The 21,712-nt window shown below is 35.8% G+C and overlaps 1 protein-coding gene and 1 long non-coding RNA gene across 2 annotated transcripts; both read left to right on the top strand.

Moving 5' to 3' along the window:
* The first annotated feature begins 1,266 nt into the window (after positions 1-1,266).
* Positions 1,267-4,168, top strand: LOC129926969 (uncharacterized). The gene is made up of 3 exons (XR_008778678.1): positions 1,267-1,409; positions 2,941-3,037; positions 3,711-4,168. It is a non-coding gene; the product is annotated as an uncharacterized LOC129926969 (long non-coding RNA).
* Positions 4,169-15,938: 11,770 nt separating this feature from the next.
* LOC129926918 (uncharacterized) lies at positions 15,939-21,109 on the top strand. Its single transcript, XM_056033551.1, has 3 exons — positions 15,939-16,003; positions 17,335-17,428; positions 20,517-21,109. The coding sequence occupies exons 2-3, from the start codon at positions 17,362-17,364 to the stop codon at positions 20,855-20,857; spliced, it is 408 nt and encodes a 135-aa protein (XP_055889526.1). The 5' UTR covers positions 15,939-16,003; positions 17,335-17,361; the 3' UTR covers positions 20,858-21,109.
* The last annotated feature ends 603 nt before the right edge of the window (positions 21,110-21,712 follow it).

Below are 21,712 nucleotides of genomic sequence, written 5' to 3'. Positions count from 1 at the left end.
AGCCCCTCAGGATAGGTCATACAGTATTTTGCATAATGGAAACTTTCCATGCACGTGTTAGCCAAAAGAGTTACACTAAACTAAAAGATGGATTGTCTTTTGCAAATTATCTTATATTATACAGACGTTACTTCAAAAAGAAGATGATTACGTCCTAAGCGTCATGCATCTAGTCATGCATAGTAACGAATTACCTAAATTCTAAGTTACTGGTTTTCCTGGCTAGCTCAGACAACCCATTCCATGCTATAATAGCGCTAGGGTAGAAAGAGCATTTGTAAAAATTTGTCCTAGCATATTTAAGGTGGAATGTGCTTTTATCTTTGTGTCATTCTGAGTATTTTATTAGCGGCCCCCGATAGGGGAAAAGACGCTATTAGTTTTGTGTGAAATGTCTGTCCGTTTGTCCGTCTGTCCGTCTGTCCCGTTTAGATCTCGTAAACTAGAAAAATATATTGAAAATCCGACATCATAATATTTTAGACCATTTAAAGTTCGGCTACTTTTTTTTTCTGAAAGCGAAAAATCTAATTTTAAAATCAGTTATGCAAGCAGTTTTTTAAAGAGAAAAAGCTAATTAGTATGCATTATAGTAAGACCTAATTAACAACGAATAATAATCTTGTAAACATTATTTTCCTGCACATTTGTAATTCCGGGATTTTTATCCCATTTTGAGGATACGATTAAGAGTTTTTGCCTTTTCAAAACAATTAGATCAATTATAAGACATCAGTTAGGCCAGGGGAGGTGCGGTGGCTGAGCGGTAAAGCGCTTAGTTTCTGAACCAGGGGTCCCTGGTTCGAATCCTGGTGAAGACTGGTATTTTTAACTTTGGAATCTTTGGGCGCCTCTGAGTCCACTCAGCTCTAATGGGTACCTGACATTAGCTGGGGAAAAACAAAGGCGGTTGGTCGTTGTGCTGGCTACATGACACCCTCGCTAACCGCAAGTGTGTTTTGTTGTCAGAGAGAGACCAGCGTGTGTGATATGCAGTAAAGTTGATTAAAGTTTATGTGTTTGAAAAACAAAAAAAGATTATACATACATGCACACATTCATCCGTGACAAAGCAAATGTTTGCAGGGGTCTATTTTTAATTGTCTTCTGTGCCTGTCATTACAAAGGCCCTGTTCTTTAAGGAATAAAATGTGTGTCCCACGTCTACAAGAATGCAACATGTTGTAAGAGTCATTGTGTTAAAAATTTTTAGTCCTTTTTAAAACGATGAATCATCGGAATAACGTCATGGCATTAGGATACAAATTTACATAGATATCTACATTTAAAGCTATCATTATCACATTTGTATTAGCTCAAGTTCTATTTAAATCGATCTAGTTCTACCAAAATTACGGTGGGACCTTCATCTCAAAGCAGTAAAACACATAGTTTTCTTTCTTGCTTAGGTAAGTTTGAAAATTTCGAAAATACATTTAGGAAAGTCTTTAAGGTTTGAGCGTTTTTAGGTAAGTCTCATAGTCGACGTTAAGTATTAGGGAGTTATGAAGTTTTTAACCGCCGTTTGAAAAGTATTTACATTTTTAGTTAAAATCTCAAAACGTTTATGACATTTTATATTCTCTTTTTATAATGGGCAAGCTCAAAACTGTGTACTTTTACACAATTATTCATTTTCGACGACTATATGTTAATCAGTCGAAACAAAACTCCCAAATTAGTTCAATCATTTTGTCGTAATCAATTTTTTTTTATGTAGAAAATATGCTCATCTTATGTGAGATAAAAATAATGTATAGAGAACTAGGATAATCGCTAAAAACTTTAAACTAATCATAGTCTATACAACTTTTAATTTAAAAAATACTTGAATAGCTCAGTGGCTAGTACGTCGGTCTTCCGGCGTAAAGACTGAAGACCTCGACTTTGAATTATGAATCAAGCAACTTTTAAAAAATTGTTATTAAAAATAAAACCTGCTGCAAGATACTTTTGCCCCCCCCCTCTCCAATTGATCCACAAAAATGATTTGACCAAAGGCCATTCACTAAATATAAGATTTTTTTATTAAAAGTATTTTAAAGGCCCCCGAAAGGGGAAAAGACGCTATATTTTTTTTTTTGGCCTATCTGTCTGTCTGTCCGTCCCGTTTAGATTTCGTAAACTAGAATATAAACTGAAAATCGGACATCATAATATTTTCTTTTCTGAAAGCGAAAAATCTAATTTTTTTAATTATTTATGAAAACAGTTTTTTCATAAGAATACACCAATTTTACAACTATTAACTATTAAACACTTGAGGCTCTTTTTCAGGGGAGCCAACAGTAAACCGAAGTATAACACATTAATGCAAACGGTTGTAGATTTTATGTCAAAAAATTTTGTTTTTATACTTGTATTGTTAAGTTATGTAAGTTCTGTTATACTTAGTACTATATTTACACACGAACAAATGTTTACTTTTTTTTTAAAGAGAAAGAAACTACTTAGTATGCATTATAAGTTAGACATAATCTAAAACAATTATTAATCTTGTAAATTACATTTGCATGTATGTTTTCAGTGGGCCCGGTAGGGCGAACAATATTGCACTTTCTATCTTGAGGATTCGAATAAGAGAATGAGCCTTTACAAAACAATTAGATCATTTCTAAGTCATCAGTTAGGCTAGGTTCACATCTAACCTTACGTTCACTTTCACCTATCATTTGATCAGCTGACTGCAGGGGCACAACACAAGAGAGGCCAACTTTCTTTCTTCATTCTCATTTGTCTTTCATCTATAATTTCATTCGAATCATCTTTCTGAATATATTGAGGCCTGCCTGGGTGGACCACTTCGGGGGGCTGATTTTGAGTTTGTGTTTCCACACAAACTGTCTTTTGTAACCTTGTTTTTTTCTATCCAACTTAATTTTATCTTTATCTGAGTAAATGATAGATAATTCATAATATCTTTCTTTTGTTTGTCCAAAGATCAAGTCTGTTTATTGTTGAAAAAAAGAAATGAATATTGCAGTTACTGTGTTTATGTTCGCACTGGCTGGGACATTCCATGTCATATTGGGCTTAGGTAAATATTTAAATATTATTTATGTAGTTTTCCAGTGAATTAAAGACACTGGAGGGTGTATTGGAGCGTTCTCCTGCTCGATTGTAAAAATAAAACGATGTAGGTGGGGATATAAGAAGGGCTTTCTAACTTGTCCAATTCATCACATCGTTTCCTAGTGGGGTCTAGAAAGGCAGTGATGACTTCTCCAAGGATTGCGATGGTACAGTATAGGCATTTGAAGTTTCTCCTCCCCTGGGCTCGGTCTCGCATGAGATGGAGGATCGAATTGCATTGACTCAGGAGCAGTGACACATAAACAAATAAAGTTTACAATAATGATCATCTTATTTAGGCGGTATGCAGACATGTATCTATATATAGAAAATAATTTTGTTTAAGATATAATACAAAAAACAGGGTGGAAATAAAAAGTAGAACGAAATAAAATTACGAACCAAAAAAATGTTGATAAGTGCTTCAATCGGAAGTAAACATACTTGAGCTGTATAAGGTGGTAAAGCACATGACTTCTGAACCAAAAGCTCACAGGATGGATTCTCGTTAAATTTTAATCTCGTTTCATTAGCGCCTTTCAATTATGCCTTTAATATTTATAGATCATCAAACTATTCAGCATACTGCAAGCTTGCCATAATCTATTGTCATCTTTACATTCTAATAACATTTCCAGATAACAACAGCACACAGACTCGTGGACTTGATAGTGCAGTGAAAAGAGGGGATCCAGTAAATGGATTTAGAATTGAATCTGGATCAGTTTACTTACATCCTTGGACCGGAGTTAAGGAAAAGAAGGTGGCAATAGTATTTAGACAAGCATTCTCAACACTGCCATACATAGTCTTGCAGCCCACTGTCTTAGATATTGACAAAAATTTTAATACTAGATTAGTGATCAAGGCTATTGATGTAACCCAGAACGGCTTCGTTTTACAGGTCTACACCTATGCAGATACCATTCTCTATGCCATTGAGGTTACATGGCTAGCTCTTAATTAACTTTTGGAGAGTTGCAATATGAAGTCAAAGGAATCAATACAAGTAGCTATTTTTATGTATTCGATAAATTATTTATATTTTCTTAGCTATTCTAATTTAGTCATACATATTAAATTTAGTTACAAGTAAAAATAAAATTGCTATTATATCAAATGTAACCATTATACAATGTATTGTAACTGATTATATACAATAAATAATTGCAATCTAAGTTTTGTTTTATTATTGTATTATGTATTGTGTCTTGCAATTCCAAAGATAATTATGCATTTGTAATAATGAAAATAAGTACAGGTATTCAATAAATTATTTCTAAATAAAATCGTCTCCAATTTACAAACGCCACCTGTTCTCCCCTTGTGCCGCATGAAATGACAATGTGGGATGTGTGGCAGAGAGGTTAGCTACGCTTAAACTTGGATTGGCTACCTAACAAGGGGGCTAGTGCAGACTAGTGTTTACTGAGGACTACAATCCCTAAATGCAGCACGGGAAAACCTTTTCCCACATACCCCCTCCCCCACTAATCCACGAATGAGATTGGACAATAGAGTTTTAAGTATGCTATTAAAGAATTTAGGCATAGTAGGTGCCGTGGAATAGAGGTAAAATGACTTGCTTCCTAACCGTTGTCCTGGGTTTGAGTCGTGGTGAAGACTGAGATTCCTTATATCGTTACCTTAGGGCGCCTCTGAGTCCACCCAGCTCTAATGGGTAGCTGACATTAGTTGGGGAAAAACGTAAGGTTTTGGCTCGTTGTGATGGCCACATGACACTCTCGTTAACCGTAGGCCACAGAAACAGATGACCTTTGACATCATGTGCCATATAGACCTAAAGCTCATAAAAGGAAACTTACTTTTAAAGCATAAAAATTGAGCAATATAAACGTTTTGTTTTTTTTTTAAGTTGAAGGCAGTTACTGGTGCGTTTTTAGGTTTAAGGAGTTAAAATCGATTTATAAAATCATGCACGAGTGCTGCCCTACACTTTGGCGACTATTATTTATATTTGCTCTGATAACTCCATAACTGAGGGTTTATTTTTAGTTTTTTTTTTATTACATAGCCCTTCTTAACTTAGACTTCACAGAAAGATTATAAAAGGGATCATAACAATTGGTCGTCCTGTGATCCTTTAAAGTAAGACAGAGAAATGCTCCCGTCAGGGATAAAGTTAATCTCACCCACTATTTCTCGAGATAAATGGAGATATTTAGTAGGTCTTACAAAGACCTTCCTTCAGGGGAAAAAAACTGGAAAAAGACGAAGAGGCTGACAGAGAAAGAGATGGGAAAACTACATATAAAAGAATGGACAGTCTTGTCATAGAATGAGATTCTATCCAAGGAAAAAACAAGAACGAGAATAGAGAAGAGCTGTCGGTATATCGTGTATAGTGCCGCAATGGCTTAACCAACTAAGCGATTTGTTGAAGTTGATTGATTAATGAAATGCGTCTGTACTCTTTTCAAACTCTCCCCTGGACCTACGCCCACTACACTCTGGGCTAACAATGACGTGTAAGATAACTTAAGACGTCCACGCCTACAGAAGATCAGAAAGAAGGTCAATGCCTTTTAGCAGAGGCCAAAACAAATGACAGTAAGTTTTGAAAACTAGCTTCATAATAAGGCTTATGAAGCAAGGGGTGTACAATTATTATTTAAACATATTTCGCTGTAACCTGTTGGACGTGTTATCAAGCTCTATCACCGACAGCAACTCCGCAAGACTTTAATACATGTATTAGGATGACTGCACTCTTCAATCCTGTTCCATGAAACTTGTATATTTACCTTATCGAAAGACAGCTGGCAAGGATTTCTTCTCCAAGGCAAACATTTATCATATTCTATGCCTTAACTAAATATAATGATACTTATAATTATGTAGAAAAGAAGAGAAATCGTCACGACAAACGTGCTATATAATATCTGACACCTTTATAGTGCTAAGAAGTGAAAGCCTTTAATAAAGCGTATATGGTCGGCCTTCAACTGATTGGCTTTTCTTGTTTATTATAATAGTGGCGTATTCTTACAACTGTTCTTTAGTGAAAGCACTACTTGTTAAGCTGTTATTTAGAAGAAATTGATTTAAAGGTGTATAAAATTTGAATAAAATTTGGCTATTCAGAATGGTGCACCATGCACCTATATGGTCGGACATCAATTCCTGATTAGCCTAGGCCAGTCTTCTAAAACAACAACTTAACCCTACTTTTGTACTTCAGTGGAAGCACCACTTGTTCAGTTGCTACTTAGAAGTTCATTGATTTGATGGTGCAAACAAAATGACTAAAATTTGGTTTCTCAGAATCCAGAAGAGGAGGGGGGGAAACTGCACCACCTTGCACCCCCCCCCCCGTGCGGGCGTCCATGCATCCCTACACTAGTCCTCTAAGTACTTTGGCTTGTACACATCACTACACTAGTCCTCTAAGTACTTTGGCTTGTACACATCACTACACTAGTCCTCTAAGTACTTTGGCTTGTACACATCACTACACTAGTCCTCTAAGTACTTTGGCTTGTACACATCACTACACTAGTCCTCTAAGTACTTTGGCTTGTACACATCACTACACTAGTCCTCTAAGTACTTTGGCTTGTACACATCACTACACTAGTCCTCTAAGTACTTTGGCTTGTACACATCACTACACTAGTCCTCTAAGTACTTTGGCTTGTACACATCACTACACTAGTCCTCTAAGTACTTTGGCTTGTACACATCACTACACTAGTCCTCTAAGTACTTTGGCTTGTACACATCACTACACTAGTCCTCTAAGTACTTTGGCTTGTACACATCACTACACTAGTCCTCTAAGTACTTTGGCTTGTACACATCACTACACTAGTCCTCTAAGTACTTTGGCTTGTACACATCACTACACTAGTCCTCTAAGTACTTTGGCTTGTACACATCACTACACTAGTCCTCTAAGTACTTTGGCTTGTACACATCACTACACTAGTCCTCTAAGTACTTTGGCTTGTACACATCACTACACTAGTCCTCTAAGTACTTTGGCTTGTACACATCACTACACTAGTCCTCTAAGTACTTTGGCTTGTACACATCACTACACTAGTCCTCTAAGTACTTTGGCTTGTACACATCACTACACTAGTCCTCTAAGTACTTTGGCTTGTACACATCACTACACTAGTCCTCTAAGTACTTTGGCTTGTACACATCACTACACTAGTCCTCTAAGTACTTTGGCTTGTACACATCACTACACTAGTCCTCTAAGTACTTTGGCTTGTACACATCACTACACTAGTCCTCTAAGTACTTTGGCTTGTACACATCACTACACTAGTCCTCTAAGTACTTTGGCTTGTACACATCACTACACTAGTCCTCTAAGTACTTTGGCTTGTACACATCACTACACTAGTCCTCTAAGTACTTTGGCTTGTACACATCACTACACTAGTCCTCTAAGTACTTTGGCTTGTACACATCACTACACTAGTCCTCTAAGTACTTTGGCTTGTACACATCACTACACTAGTCCAGTAGGTACTGTTCATTGTAAACATCATTACACATTTCCTCTATAAACTCCAAATTAAGAAACACATATTATATAAGGCAACGCTATTGTTTTAGGTTTCTATTATCGTAGGTATTATACGAGATCTAACCCCTTCCACCGAAATGTGGTTTTGATAAAGGTTTTGCTTTTATGATAAATACATATGTCTAATTACTACCTGAGATCATAACATATGGTAATGACATGCTTTCCTCTTCCCCCCCCCCCCCTAAATTGTATGCGTGTTCTGCCAAGCGAAGGTAACCCTTTATTTCTTCCACGTTTTCCGAACTGGTCCACATAATATGTGATCAAAGCGTTGTGAGAAAGCTAAAAGCTTGAAATAGCGCTAAACAGAAACAATTGGTAGTGATATTATTAACCGCAGATTTATTGTTGTTGGCCTAGGTCTATTACAAATTTTATGACATGACCGATGCAAATAAATGAATACAATTACAATTCGTATAAGTTTTCTGAAATATTTTTTTTATGAAAATAAAAATAGGCCTCTCAATAAATAAACATACACCAGTCAAAATCTTTATGAAAATGATGTGAAACCTGGTCACTGCCTGGTCTTATGGTATGGTTTCTAAGTATTTGATTTCAAAGGTCCCGGGTTCAAACCGTTTATGATGCAATTCTATACCATCATGTGGCAGGTTTGTATTAGGATGTTATATTCTTAATTTCTAAGGGAACATAAATAACATGTAAAATATACCAAGTAGGAAAGGTCAGACCTCTACTTAGGACCATGATATTAACACACGTATTCCACCCTTATAAGCTAAACGTGAAGTGAGCGAAAGGCACATGATAACATTCACCAGTCTTCATTTATTTTTAGTAGACGGTATTACAAATAAAAAAAAATCATTTTCGTTTCTACTTAAATTAGCATCAAAATTTAAATTTTCTATCATTGTTCAGTTTTGAATTGGACAATATTAAAATCTACACTCACGTTATAAAAAAAAAGTTTAGTTTCCCCTTTCAGACCTTCTGGTCTATAGGACAGATGATGGTCATCAGTTTCTATGGCCTACGGTTAACGAGGGTGTCATGAGCCTGCACAACGACCAACCGCCTTTACTTTTCCCCAACTAATGTCAGGTACCCATTAGAGCTGGGTGGACTCAGAGGTGGACTCAGAGGCGCCTGAAGATCCCGAAATTAAAAAAACCCAGTCTTCACCAAGATTTCAAACCCCGAACCCCGGTTCGGAAGCCAAGCACTTTACCGCTCAGCCACCGCGCCTCACTTTATAACGAACTTAAATTTCGGTTGTTCTCTACATAAAAATACGTTAGACCAAAAAAACACCCAAAAACATAGATACATAACATTTATGTTTAAAGGAATAATGCAATCGACATAAACAATTTAATCAAATCATTTTGCGCCAAAACATCCCTTGCGCCTCAATTGCTGCGTTAAAACGGCCGCGCCAAAACATCCCTTGCGCCTCAATTGCTGCGTTAAAACGGCCGCGTCAAAACATCCCTTGCGCCTCAATTGCTGCGTTAAAACGGCCGCGCCAAAACATCCCTTGCGCCTCAATTGCTGCGTTAAAACGGCAGCACCAAAACCTCCCTTGCGCCTCAATTTTGCTGCGTTAAAACGGCCTCGCCAAAACATCCTTGCGCCTCAATTGCTGCGCTAAAACGGCAGCGCCAAAACCTCCCTTGCGCCTCAATTTTGCTGCGTTAAAACGGCAGCGCCAAAACCTCCCTTGCGCCTAAATGGCTGCGCCAAAACGGCCGCGCCAAAACATCCCTTGCGCCTCAATTGCTGCGTTAAAACGGCAGCACCAAAACCTCCCTTGCGCCTCAATTTTGCTGCGTTTAAACGGCCTCGCCAAAACATCCTTGCGCCTCAATTGCTGCGCTAAAACGGCAGCACCAAAACCTCCCTTGCGCCTCAATTTTGCTGCGTTAAAACGGCAGCGCCAAAACCTCCCTTGCGCCTAAATGGCTGCGCCAAAACGGTCGCGTCAAAACGGGCCGCGCCAAAACGTCCCGCTTCGCTCTTCGCATAAGAATGCAGTACCAGGTGACCAGGTTGAATAATTTGTTTAAGAAATATTTTTACTTATTTTGGAAAAAATTTTTGTAATGACGAAAATAAGCGATCGAGTAATAACTCCCAATCCTAAGACTTAAAAATATTTGTTAGTATTCTAAAGAAGAATTCATAAAATCATTTTCTGAACAAAAAAGTCGAATCAGGCAACGAATTCGCATACGCTGCCACTTCTTTTGTTTCATCTTATAATTCTTTAAAAAAACAACAGCAGCAGTCAAGTTTCAGAATTCACCCAATAAAACATACTCAGCCCCAAAGTAACAGAGATGCACACAGAAACGCTCTACAGAGCAGCTTAGACACCAACTTGCTTTAACTGCTAAAGAAGAGGGGACAAAGACAGCTGTACATTTTCTTTTTTACAAAAACCGCGGGATAAACAAAAGAAAATCCACTGCCGAGGACAGACGTAGACAACAAAAATAGAATCTACATCGACCGCCTGCATATAATGGTTATGTTCGATTTGGGTGTGGCTAACTATGTGACTTGTAGCTGGTGCTGAGTAGCCACTTAAAATACTGCACTCTTTCTTAATATTCGGACATGACAACAAGGCTTGTATAAAGGCATCATGGAAACCTGGTTCCAGATAAAAACACTTCACCAACCTTTATTGAGAGTGATTTGAACAAAGGCTCTGTGAATGATATAAGCTTGAAAGTTGCACTATAAAATGGTATTCAATTTTTACAATGCAATTTATAAAGTATTGTAATAACTAAGGGAGGCAACTCAACGAGAAAATGATGTTTATTTACACGAGAGGATCACACATACATTAGACATCTGCCTTGAACACAGCATCTTCATATCGGCTCTAGACTTGGGCGGAAATCGTTCTCTCTCTCTCTAATGTCAACATCCTTCCTAGTCTAGTGTCTAATAGTGCGCACCTTCTGCACTATCTAGGATGGCGGTGTGCATGGCAAGGTTCTAACAATATTAATCGCTTTTTCTTTTTAAAGAAAAACAGACTCTTACAAACTCGTATGCAAATTAATTTAATAGGAAACTATTGGCAGTAGAGATCATGACACGTTACAGTTTGTGTTACTGTTTAGGGCTACTATAACTATTGACATCGGTATGAATCGTATGACTCTAACATTTACGTTGAGAATTGATAAATAGAAGAATTTAATGTGGACCAAATTGTGAGACTTGCCAACGTAACAGCTGGTCTCACGTCAACAAAACTATATCGCACATATATGTTTTTGTGTTGCTTCATTACAAGTGAGGACTTCGTCACACTTAGGTCCAAAAGATGACTAAGCGATTTTGCCGCTACCCTAAATTTATTTGTTGTAAGCAGATGATTTGGAACTCAATTTTTTCCTACACAACTCTTTATTATTTTCACTAGAATAACTTATTTCTGTATAATTTTATTTAATGCAAGCTGCTTTGTGTCATGTCTCTGTAATATAAGTCCTACGAAGGCTAAGCCAAGATCTGCATAGTTAAGTTGTTGTTTTTTTTAAGGTCTCCTGGCACATATGAAATATATTGAAAGAATTCGCTTTTACTTATAAGGAGTCGTATTCTATTATATTTGTTTATTTATATTTTACGATATCTCAAGCGTTGACTGCTAAAATTATATGACTCACTGCACGCATCCTAAATTTTAGGAATCGAATGCGTTGACATTATTACTGCATAATGTTTTTTAAAATTCTAATAAGAGAAAATCGTATAAAAAATATAAGCGTAATTTGTTACGAGCTATTTTGTACTGAATGTTTTATAAGGTCACCGAGTATCAGATATAGATAATTTTTAAAAAAATTAAATTATTATACAATATAATACTTTGTAATGTATAAGCTTTTCATATCAAATACACATATCATAATATTTTTTTAATGTCTGTACTAAATACAAATTATAATTTATCTTCTTATCTTATATAATACAGACGTTACTTCAAAAAAGAAGATGATTACGTCCTACGCGTCATGCATTTAGTGATGCATATAAACCAATTACTTAAATTCTGCCACGTCACTGGTTTTCCTGGCTAGCTCAGGCAACCTATTCCATGCTCTAATAGCACTAGGGAAGATGGAGTATTTGTACAAATTTGTCCTAGCATATGGAACGAGGTTTGTACCTATATCTTTGTGTCTTTCAGAGTATTTTATTACATTTTGTTTTTGTATTTGAAGATTATGGTTCAGTGTTTTATGTATAATTGCTACTTTACTTTATTATATTATTGGCCTAACCAAGGTTAATTAACATTTTAGTTTTATGTTCTTATGTGATTTATAGAAATTTCTTTTAATAAATCCTAATGCTTTGTTTGATTTTTTTTTATAGTTTCATCAATATGTGGGTTCCATGACAGTTTTTCATTTATTATAACACCTAGGTAGATAAGTGGCATTAATTTGTTTTAGTTTTTATTTTGTAACTCTTAACAACTGACATTTTTCTGGGTGGAAAGACATGCTCCAATTTGATTCCTATTTCTGTAATTCATCTAATTCTTTTTGTAAAATATCTGTGTCATGTGTTGTTTTTATTGTTCTATATATTATGCAATCGTCTGCAAATATTCTGACTTTTGTTTCTGAGGTAATGCAATTTGGTTAATCATTTATGTAAATTAAGAAAAGTAGTGGACCTAAGACAGTCCCTTGAGGTATATCTGAGTTTACTGTTATCGGTGTTGATTTAGAAACATTTATCATTACAGTTTGTTCTCTCCCTATCAGAAAATCTTTAATCCACTGACGCAATGGACCATTAATTTCGAAATATTTTAATTTTTTTAAGCAAACTATGGTGGTGAACTTTGTCAAAAGCCTTGGAAAAATCTAGGAAGATAGCAGCTATTAGCTCACTATTATCTAAATGTAAATGATGAGTTGTTTACCTAAAGTAAGCTTTGTTTAGTATCTTTGTGATATATTTTGCTAGTTTATAAGTAAACATTCTAATTGCAAGCCCACAATATTGTAAAAAGTGAAGAAATATAATCAAACGACTGACAATTATGGAAAAGGTTTAAACTGAAAACTTGAAAAAAAAAAAAATAAACAACAGACCTAAGCTAAGCCTTATTAGGACTCATGTTATAGAGAGGAGACATACAGCAGCTTGCATTTTGTAAATTTACATGAAAATAATTTATTTCAATGAAAAAATAAAGAGTCGTGTAGGAAGAAAATATTTAGCGAAGCGCAAGAACGCTTAGTCACCTTTTTGACATAAATGTGTAAAAATGTCATCTTATCTAATACAGATGTTACTTCAAAAAAGAAGATGATTACGTCCTACGCGTCATGCATTACAGTTATGCATATTAACCAATGACTTAAATTCTGCCAAATCACTGGTTCCATGCTCTAATAGCATTAGGGAAGAACGAGCATTTGTACAAATTTGTCTTAGCATATGGGATGAGCAATGCGCCTTTGTATGTGTCTTTCTGAGTATTTTTATTAGCGGCCCCCGAAAGGGGAAAAAAAGCTATTAGTTTTGTGTGAAATGTATGTCCGTCTGTCCGTCCGTCCTGTTTAGATCTCGTAAACTAGAAAACATTTTAATTTTTTAAGCAAATTATGGTGGTGAACTTTGTTTAAAGCCTTGGAAAAATCTAGTAAGATAGCATCTATTTGTTCACTATTATCTAAACCTTTTGAAAAGTCATCAATTAGTCCTATTAGTTGTGTTTCACATGATCTATATTTCCTAAAGCCATGTTGGTATGGGGTGAGGACATTATGTTTGTCTAAGTGGTTTATGATGTTGCTACATATTATGTGTTCTAGGATTTTACATGTGATGCTTGTAAGTGATACTGGTCTGTAGTTTCCTGGGTCAGATTTTTCTCCTTTTTTAAATAGGGGGCTGACATTAGCTTATTCCAGTCATTTGGTACTCTTAGAATTATAAGTATGCAATATTTTCACGCCAGCGACATAGTAGGCGGAATGTTTAATTAAACACGTTTTTGTTTATATTTTGGTCTACATTGAAAAGTATAAAGCATTTAGATTAGTAACATTTATCGGAAGCTTCTACTGTATGTTCTAACTAAAAAAACACTCATGAAACAAAGAAAAGTGACTAATGTCAAACTTCTCCATAAACAGATAATTTGAATATTCAAACCAACTGTTACTCAGGGCCCCTCTGTATAGGTCATTCGTATTATGCATAATGCAAACTTCCCATGCACGTGTTAGCCAAACGAGTTACACTCGACTAAAGAGATGGATTGTCTTTTGCTTGGAGTTTCCCCTCATATTTTGTGTCAATGATATCTAACACGAAACAAGGTTACAAAGACAGTTTCTGTGGAAACACAAACTCAAAATCGGGCCCCGAAGTGGTCCACCCAGGCAGGTAAAAATGCAGGTTTCAATATTTTCTGAAAAAAAAATGTCGGATTGAAATTTTATCCAAGGCAAATGACAGAGGAGAATAGAGAAAGAAGATTGACCGATCTTATGTGGTGCCTCAACGGTCCAACAGACCAAGGGATTGGTGAAAGCAAAGGTGAAGTTCGATGTGACCTGGCCTAACTGATGTCTTATAATGATTATCTAATTGATCTAATTGTTCTGTAATGGGGTCAATCTCTTATTCCAAGCCTCAAGAAAAAAAACAAACATTTCCGTAAAAAAGGAAGAAAACAAAAATCATCTTTTTTCCTTTGTGTTTACAAGGGAGGCACCCGAAATGCACTGCTGTTGACTACTTATTAAATGTTGTTTTAAATTAGGTTTCACTTATATGTATTCTAAATAGATTTTTCTGTTTAAAAATAAAAGTCAAAATTTTTTTTGGAAATAAATTAGTTATTATGACATGTATTATACTGTACATGTATTACATTACTTAACGATAAATATGTAACAAAAAATGTCAATTACTGACCATATATATACATATCTTCAAGCCATGAGAAAAATCCTTTTGTGGATGCCTGATTCCCATTTTTTTTTGAGAGAGCTCTCAAGAGTGTTTTATAAAATATGTAATAAAACGAATAACGAGAAACGAATAGATAACAAAAAAATAAAACATTTTTAAAAATTCCTTTTTTTAGAAAAAAAAAAGAAGTTTATCTATGTTATAGACTTTCGCACCTACAACTTTCAATAAAGAAGATGTTATTTTTATTGTTCAATATCAAACAAATAATTATCTAGCAATAAATCATGTCTTATTTTTAGCGGCCCCCGGAAGGGGAAAAGACGCTATTAGTTTTGTAAGAAATGTCTGTCCGTCCGTCCCGTTTAGATCTCGTAAACTAGAAAAGATATTGAAAATCCGACATAACAATATTTTAGACCATTCAAAGTTCTGATGAAACGGCTACTTTTTTTTTCTGAAAGCGAATAATCTAATTTTTTGACCAGACAGACAGACAGACTAAGTTGATACAAGCATTGTAAAAAATGTGAGGGGTGGACTATAGTATCACTAAATTTAGAATGCCTTCAGGGGAGAAGACTCAAAAGTAAAGTAGCAATTATACATAAAACACTGAACCTTAATCTTCAAATACAAAAACAAAATTTAATAAAATACTCTGAAAGACACAAAGATAAAGGCACATTCCTCGTTACATATGGTAGGACAAATTTGTTGAAAAGCTCCTTCTTCCCTAGTGCTATTAGAGCATGGAATGGGTTGCCTAAGCTAGCCAGGAAAACCAATGACTTGGCGGAGTTTAGGTCATTGGTTTATATGCATTACTAAATGCATGACGCGTAGGTTGTAATAATCTTCTCTTTTGTTTGCAAATTCATCAAAAATCATTATAAAAGGTAGATGTCAAAGTATAACTTGAAATCTGTTGTCAAAGAAGTAATAACCGTAAAAATGCCAACGTCTTTGATTCATAACATTAAGGAGGAGTTTGACATGACTACTCAAACCCAGATGCGATGTCCATATATAGCCAGACCTAACACAGACAGAGACTTTATATGCAGGGTGTATATTTATTTATCTATCTATTTGTATCGTTTTCGGCGCCTGTCCTCACAACGGGCATTTACTTTTGGGCCCAAAATGTGTGTCCCGCGTCTACCAGAATGTAACATGTTGTAAGCGAGTCTTAAGCGACATTATATTAAAAGTTTTGTTTAGTCCTTTTTAAAACGATGAATCATCGGAATAATGTCGTGGCATTAGGATACACATTTACATAGATATCTAAATTTAAAGCTATCATTATCACATTTTTATTTGCTCAAGTTTTATTTAAACCGATCCAGTTCTACACAAATTACAGTCTTACGGTGGGACATTCATCTCAAAGCTGTAAAACACGTAGTTACCTTTCTTGGTTAGGTAAGTTTGAAAGCTTGCAATCATTTTTAGGTAAGTCTCACAGTAGACGTAAAGTATTAGTAAGCCCTGATACTTTCAACTACTGTTTAGTAAGTATTAAGGGTTTCAGACATAATTTTTAAAAAAATCTCTAAGCTATTGAACATTTTAAATTGTTCAACAATTTATAAATACAAGCAGGCATCCTTAATATGCGCACTCGTAGCTCAGTATTTCAAATTTTCTTTTTCATTATAAGTGTAGCATTTTTTGTTGTGTTTCTTTACAATGGTAATAATAAATCATTCCGTCCATCTGTCTGTCAGTGGTATCCTTTAGACATCATTTCTCCCACTTCCCATTATCGTATCAAGTTGACCCTTTCAACAATTATTCATTTGTCGATGACAGTTCATGAATCATACAAAAAATTTCCCAAATTAGTTAATCAATGTTTTTTTTTATAGAAAATATACTAAGCATATGGTAGATATTGTGATGAATGCCAGTCTACAATGTAGTCAACTGTTGATGCTTGTCAGATTATGACAAATTACTCAGGAAATGTATGAGTTTCTTGTTCAGGTGTATTCCAGTGTAGTTAACTAACAACACAGACGGACAGCATCGATATAACAAGTAGAGAGATGAGTCCTCAACACTGATGTACAATTAAAAAGTATTTAATCCATGAATAGGCCACAGTCTAAGTCTCTCTCAATAAACACGTCTTTACCCTATAGAATCCTATCGCTAACTGATTTTCTGTCTCAAAGTCAAAGCGTCACTAGTCCCGTTCAATATACGTCCACTATGATGCGTCTCTACCTAATTACAATATAAACTAAGTGCCTAACAACACGTCTTGTCTCAGGAATTATGTTTGTCGCTGAAAACTCTAAACAGGCAAAAGTCTAAAAAACCTTTAATAGAAAATGTAATATAATAGCTCAGTTGCTAGCATGTTGACCCTTTAGCTTTAAGGCTCGAGACCTTGACTTTGAAATAAGACTTCTGAAAGATACTGTCTGCCAGATAGCCTTCCCCACCTCCAACTGTTACATAAAAAATTAGTAGAGCATAGGTCACTGAACATTCTATATGTTTGAGCGCTGTGCTTAACGAAAACAATAAATAAAACTATTTTCAATTACACAAAATGTATTGTTGTTAATCAAGATCGATTTGACATTGTTTACAGGATTGATTAAAAATAATGGATTCATATTCACTCACTAAAAGTTTTCATTTCTTTTTTTAAGTACTTTTTGTTCTATTATACTTGTATTCATGTTTTTCCTGATTACACGATTGATAATAAAAATAATGGTCTTTCTTTTGTTTGTCCATAGATCAATTCTGTTCATTGTTGAAAGAAAATGAATATTGCAGTTACTGTGTTTATGTTCTTACTGGCTGGGTCATTCAATGTCATTTTGGGCTTAGGTAAATGTCTTAATAGGATTTAATTAGATTTTTAGTGAATTAAATTAATTGATTGCTGTATTTATCCATCTTGTTGAAGTAACGTCTGTGTTTTATAAGATAAGAAGATAAGATAGTCGATCAGGTAATAAAACGCCATCTTATTCCAGCCCGGTAGCCGCAGCGTGGCAGCGTGGCGTGGAAATGTCCGCCCTAAAAAGCGGATAGGCTAAGATTTAGATCTAATATAGCTTCCAGTAGGCTAAAACAGTTATGCTCTAGCGCAGTGGTCCTTACCGGGGTTTGGGTTAGAAACATCGTTAGAATCTGAGTTCTGGAATTCTCTTTTTCTGCGTTTAAATTGTTACTATGTTCTTTTGGTGGGAGTGTATTTATTATTTTTCGTTTCTGCGCTTGTAAAGATAGTGATTTGATACACAAACTAGGAAGAAGGCTTTTAGATTATAGATTATTAGCGGCCTCCGAAAGGGGAAAAGACGCTATTAGTTTTGTGCGAAATGTCTGTCCGTTTGTCCGTCTGTCCGTCCATCCCGTTTAGATCTCGTAAACTAGAAAAGATATTTAAAATCCGACATCACAATATTTTAGACCATTCAAAGTTCTGATGCAACGGCTACGTTTTTTTTTCTGAAAGCAAAAAATCTAATTTTTAAAATCAGTTATGCAAGCAGTTTTTTAAAGAGTAAAAGCTAATTAGTAGTTAGACATAATTTAAAATAAATAGTAATCTTATAAACTTCATTTTTCTGATCAATTTTTTTATTGCGTTTTTTTTTTTTTTTTTTTTTGAGGATTCGAATTAGATCAATTATAAGACATCAGTTAGGCCAGGAAAGGCGCGGTGGCTGAGCGGTAAAGCGCTTGGCTTTCGAAAGCTTTGGGCGTCTCTAAGTCCACTCAGCTGTAATGGGTACCTGACATTAGTTGGGGAAAAGTATAGGTGGTTGGTCGTTGTGCTGGCTACATGACACCCTCGTTAACCATAGGTCACAAAAACAGATGCACTTTACATCATCTGTTCTGTAGACCACAAGGTCTAAAAGGGGAACTAATTAGGCCAGGTTCACATCTAACTTTACATTCACTTACACCTATCCTTTGATCTGCTGGACCGTTGGGGCACTACACAAGATCTGTTAACCTTCTTTCTCCATTCTTATCTCTCATTTGTCTTTGATATAATTTCATTTGGATGTTCTTTCTCAAAATATTGAAGCCTGCCTGGGTGGACCTTTTCGGGGGCCGATTTTGAGTTTGTGTTTCCACACAAACTGTCTTTAGTAACCTTGTTTTATATTAATATGAAAATATTAATTTAAAAAAACGCTAAAGCTTACATTCAATTAGAATATTTTAAACCCTTTTTCTAAAGAATAAAATACATTGACAAAGTCGGTAGTGAGGAACCCTCGCTATTATGTAAACGTAAATCTCTTATAAAGTTTTATCGAATTGCCAGTTAATAATAAACAACATTTTATTCAATTTGCTTTCTTTCGTTTCTTTCTTACTATTATTCTTGAAAAGGGGGGGGGGGGGGGCCGCTGGCGGATTTAAAAAAAAAATGAAATGGAAGCTGCAGGCCCAAAAGGGTTAAAGACCATGCTCTATCGGGTGTACTTGCATGTAGTAATACCGTGAGGTTATAAGAAAGGATTGCTAACCTGTCCAATCCGTCGCACTGTTCCCCTGCGTGAAGTGATAGCTCCTCCACGCGATGGTACAGTATAGGCATGTGAAATTTGTCCCCTCGTGGGCTCGGCCTCCTGACTCGCATGTGATGTGACAACCCATTGTATTGGCTCATGATACCAAGACCCATGAACAAACGGATGTTTTTAAATGACCATCTTATTGACGGGGGGCAATCAACATTATCTATATCTGGAGAAGAATTAGATTTAAGATGTATATCTAAGATCTATATCTATGTAGAAATAAACATATTGTTACGAATCTCACTATCCAGGCTCTCTGCAAACTGCACCATACACCACCAACGTAAGGAACTTGATAACTCAGGGCTCCAGAGTAACGTAACACTTTAATAGTTGAATAAATAACAGCCAATACTGTACAATTGGCAACACGTACACTGTACAAATATCTCTCCGATAACACCGTACCGCCGTATCAACTCTTGCACTGGCCTCTCCGTCTCGTTCTAGGCTTGCACTGGGTTCAACAGTTCAGGACTGACTTCACACACTAGGCTCGTTGTGTCGGACTAGATCGCAGACCAAATCAAGACTCCAGCCGTCTCAACTGTACTTGACAGTACTCCGCACTGAACCGTCGTAATGCTCCGTACAGAACCACACCGTTGAACTGTGCTGTAGCCGACCGTGTTCTGAACCCCTGCCGTGAACCGTCTTGACTGCGACACCTCCGCTCTTTACATAGGGTCCCTACTGGCCTTCTAGAACCGGACAGAACATCGCTCGACGTTTCTAGCTTCGTCACATGACTACATCCCTCGTGACACTACTGAGCTCTGTTCACCACGGCGATCCTTCCCGAACCGTCCTGTTGACACTCGACTCGGCTGACCGTCGTAACTCGTCACGGTTCACCGCTCGTCTAGCGCTGGCCTGAGGTGATTTGTGTCGGCTTACTACACTCACACCACTACCCCCATCTGTGCCACTACCAGGTTTATAACACTATGTAGAGAAACTGGAACGAAATAAAGTTACATACCGAAAAAGAAAGAGTCAGTAAGTGCTTAAAGCGGAAGCAAACATAATTTTGTCCATTACACATTTAAATGTCGGCCTTATTAAAACATAACGGGCTGAGTGGTAACGCAGTTGGATTCTGAGCCCTGAGGTTCTGGGTTCGAATCTCAGTGAAGACTGGCATTTTTATAATGTGATTTTATGGACACCCTTGAGTCAACAAAAGTCTTACGTGTACCTGAGTCTTTGCGGAGCCTTGAGGGTCTGGCTTTTATGTATTTTTACCATCTTGCAATAATGGCTTTACTTGTTTACCAGATATAGATCATCAATTTATCCAACATACTTCAAGCTTGCCTTTTTCACCAAATACAGAATCATCATTATTTTTTTTTTTTTTTTTTTTTCAGAAAACGGAAGTGATTTCAACAACACACAGACTCGTGGACTTGATAGTAAAGTGAAAAGAGGTGATCCAGTAAGAGGATTTAAAATTGAATCTGGATCTGTTTACTTACATCCTTGGACCGGAGTTAAAGAAAAGAAGGTTTCAATAGTATTTAAGCAGCCATTCTGTTCAACACCTTACATTATATTGGAGCCCACTGTCTTAGATATTGACAAGAATTTTAATACTAGATTAGTGATCAAGGCTATTGATGTAACCCAGAACGGCTTCGTTTTACAGGTCTACACCTATGCAGATACCATTCTGTATGCCATTGAGATTTCATGGCTAGCTATTTATTAACTTTTGCAGAGTTACAATTTGAAGTCAAGGGAAATAATGCAAGTAGCTATTTAACTTTATTCGCTAAATTTGTTTTTAATTTTTAATTCTGTCCCATTGAAGAGTTTAAATATTTTTTTTCATAATTTATTTGTACAACTTTAAAATTTAGTTACAAACGAAGTAAGAGCCAGTTATTATTTTGTTTAATGCAAACATTATACAATTTATTGCAAAAAAAAATCATGAACAATAAAATATTTGCAGTCTAAGTTTTTTTCTCTCTTACAATTTTTATTATTGTATATCGTATACATACCGCTATATAATCTTGGATTTTAAAGGTTGTTATACATGAGTATCAATGGGAATTAGCTCCTGTATTAAATATATTACTTCTAAAATAGACTTTGACACCCATTGACACCACTTGGTTTCCTCGTGTGATTCGAATATTAAAAACTCAGCCAATCTGCATCGACCGACAAATGAAATATTGAAGACATATATTAGTGTGCAAACTTGGGGCTGATGGATTTTGTGAGTTTTGTTTGGCTATTCATATATAAGAGACAGTGATATGTAACCATCGCTCTTCTTGAGTTACTTAAGTTTAAGGAGCTTAATCGAGAAAAATCACAAGTGGTGCCACACGTTGAATTCAAATAAATATCCATGTGTATGCTAGATATTCTTGTTAGGATAAATGAATTAACAGAATTCCTTTCTTGAAAACAAAAGTATTGTAATTCTTCAAGTAGAAATCGTGAATGAGTGAACACTCACAATATAACAAGCAATAGTACAACTTATAGATTTAAGTCATTATTAAATTTAGAAAAGTAGACTTATCATGAAGCTTAAAACTTATAAACT

This window comes from Biomphalaria glabrata, chromosome 6, assembly GCF_947242115.1.
Source record: "Biomphalaria glabrata chromosome 6, xgBioGlab47.1, whole genome shotgun sequence".
In the NCBI taxonomy this organism is placed as follows: Eukaryota; Metazoa; Mollusca; class Gastropoda; family Planorbidae; genus Biomphalaria; species Biomphalaria glabrata.
Note: the sequence above shows the minus strand (reverse complement) of the source record. Positions and strands in the feature narration are given on the sequence as shown.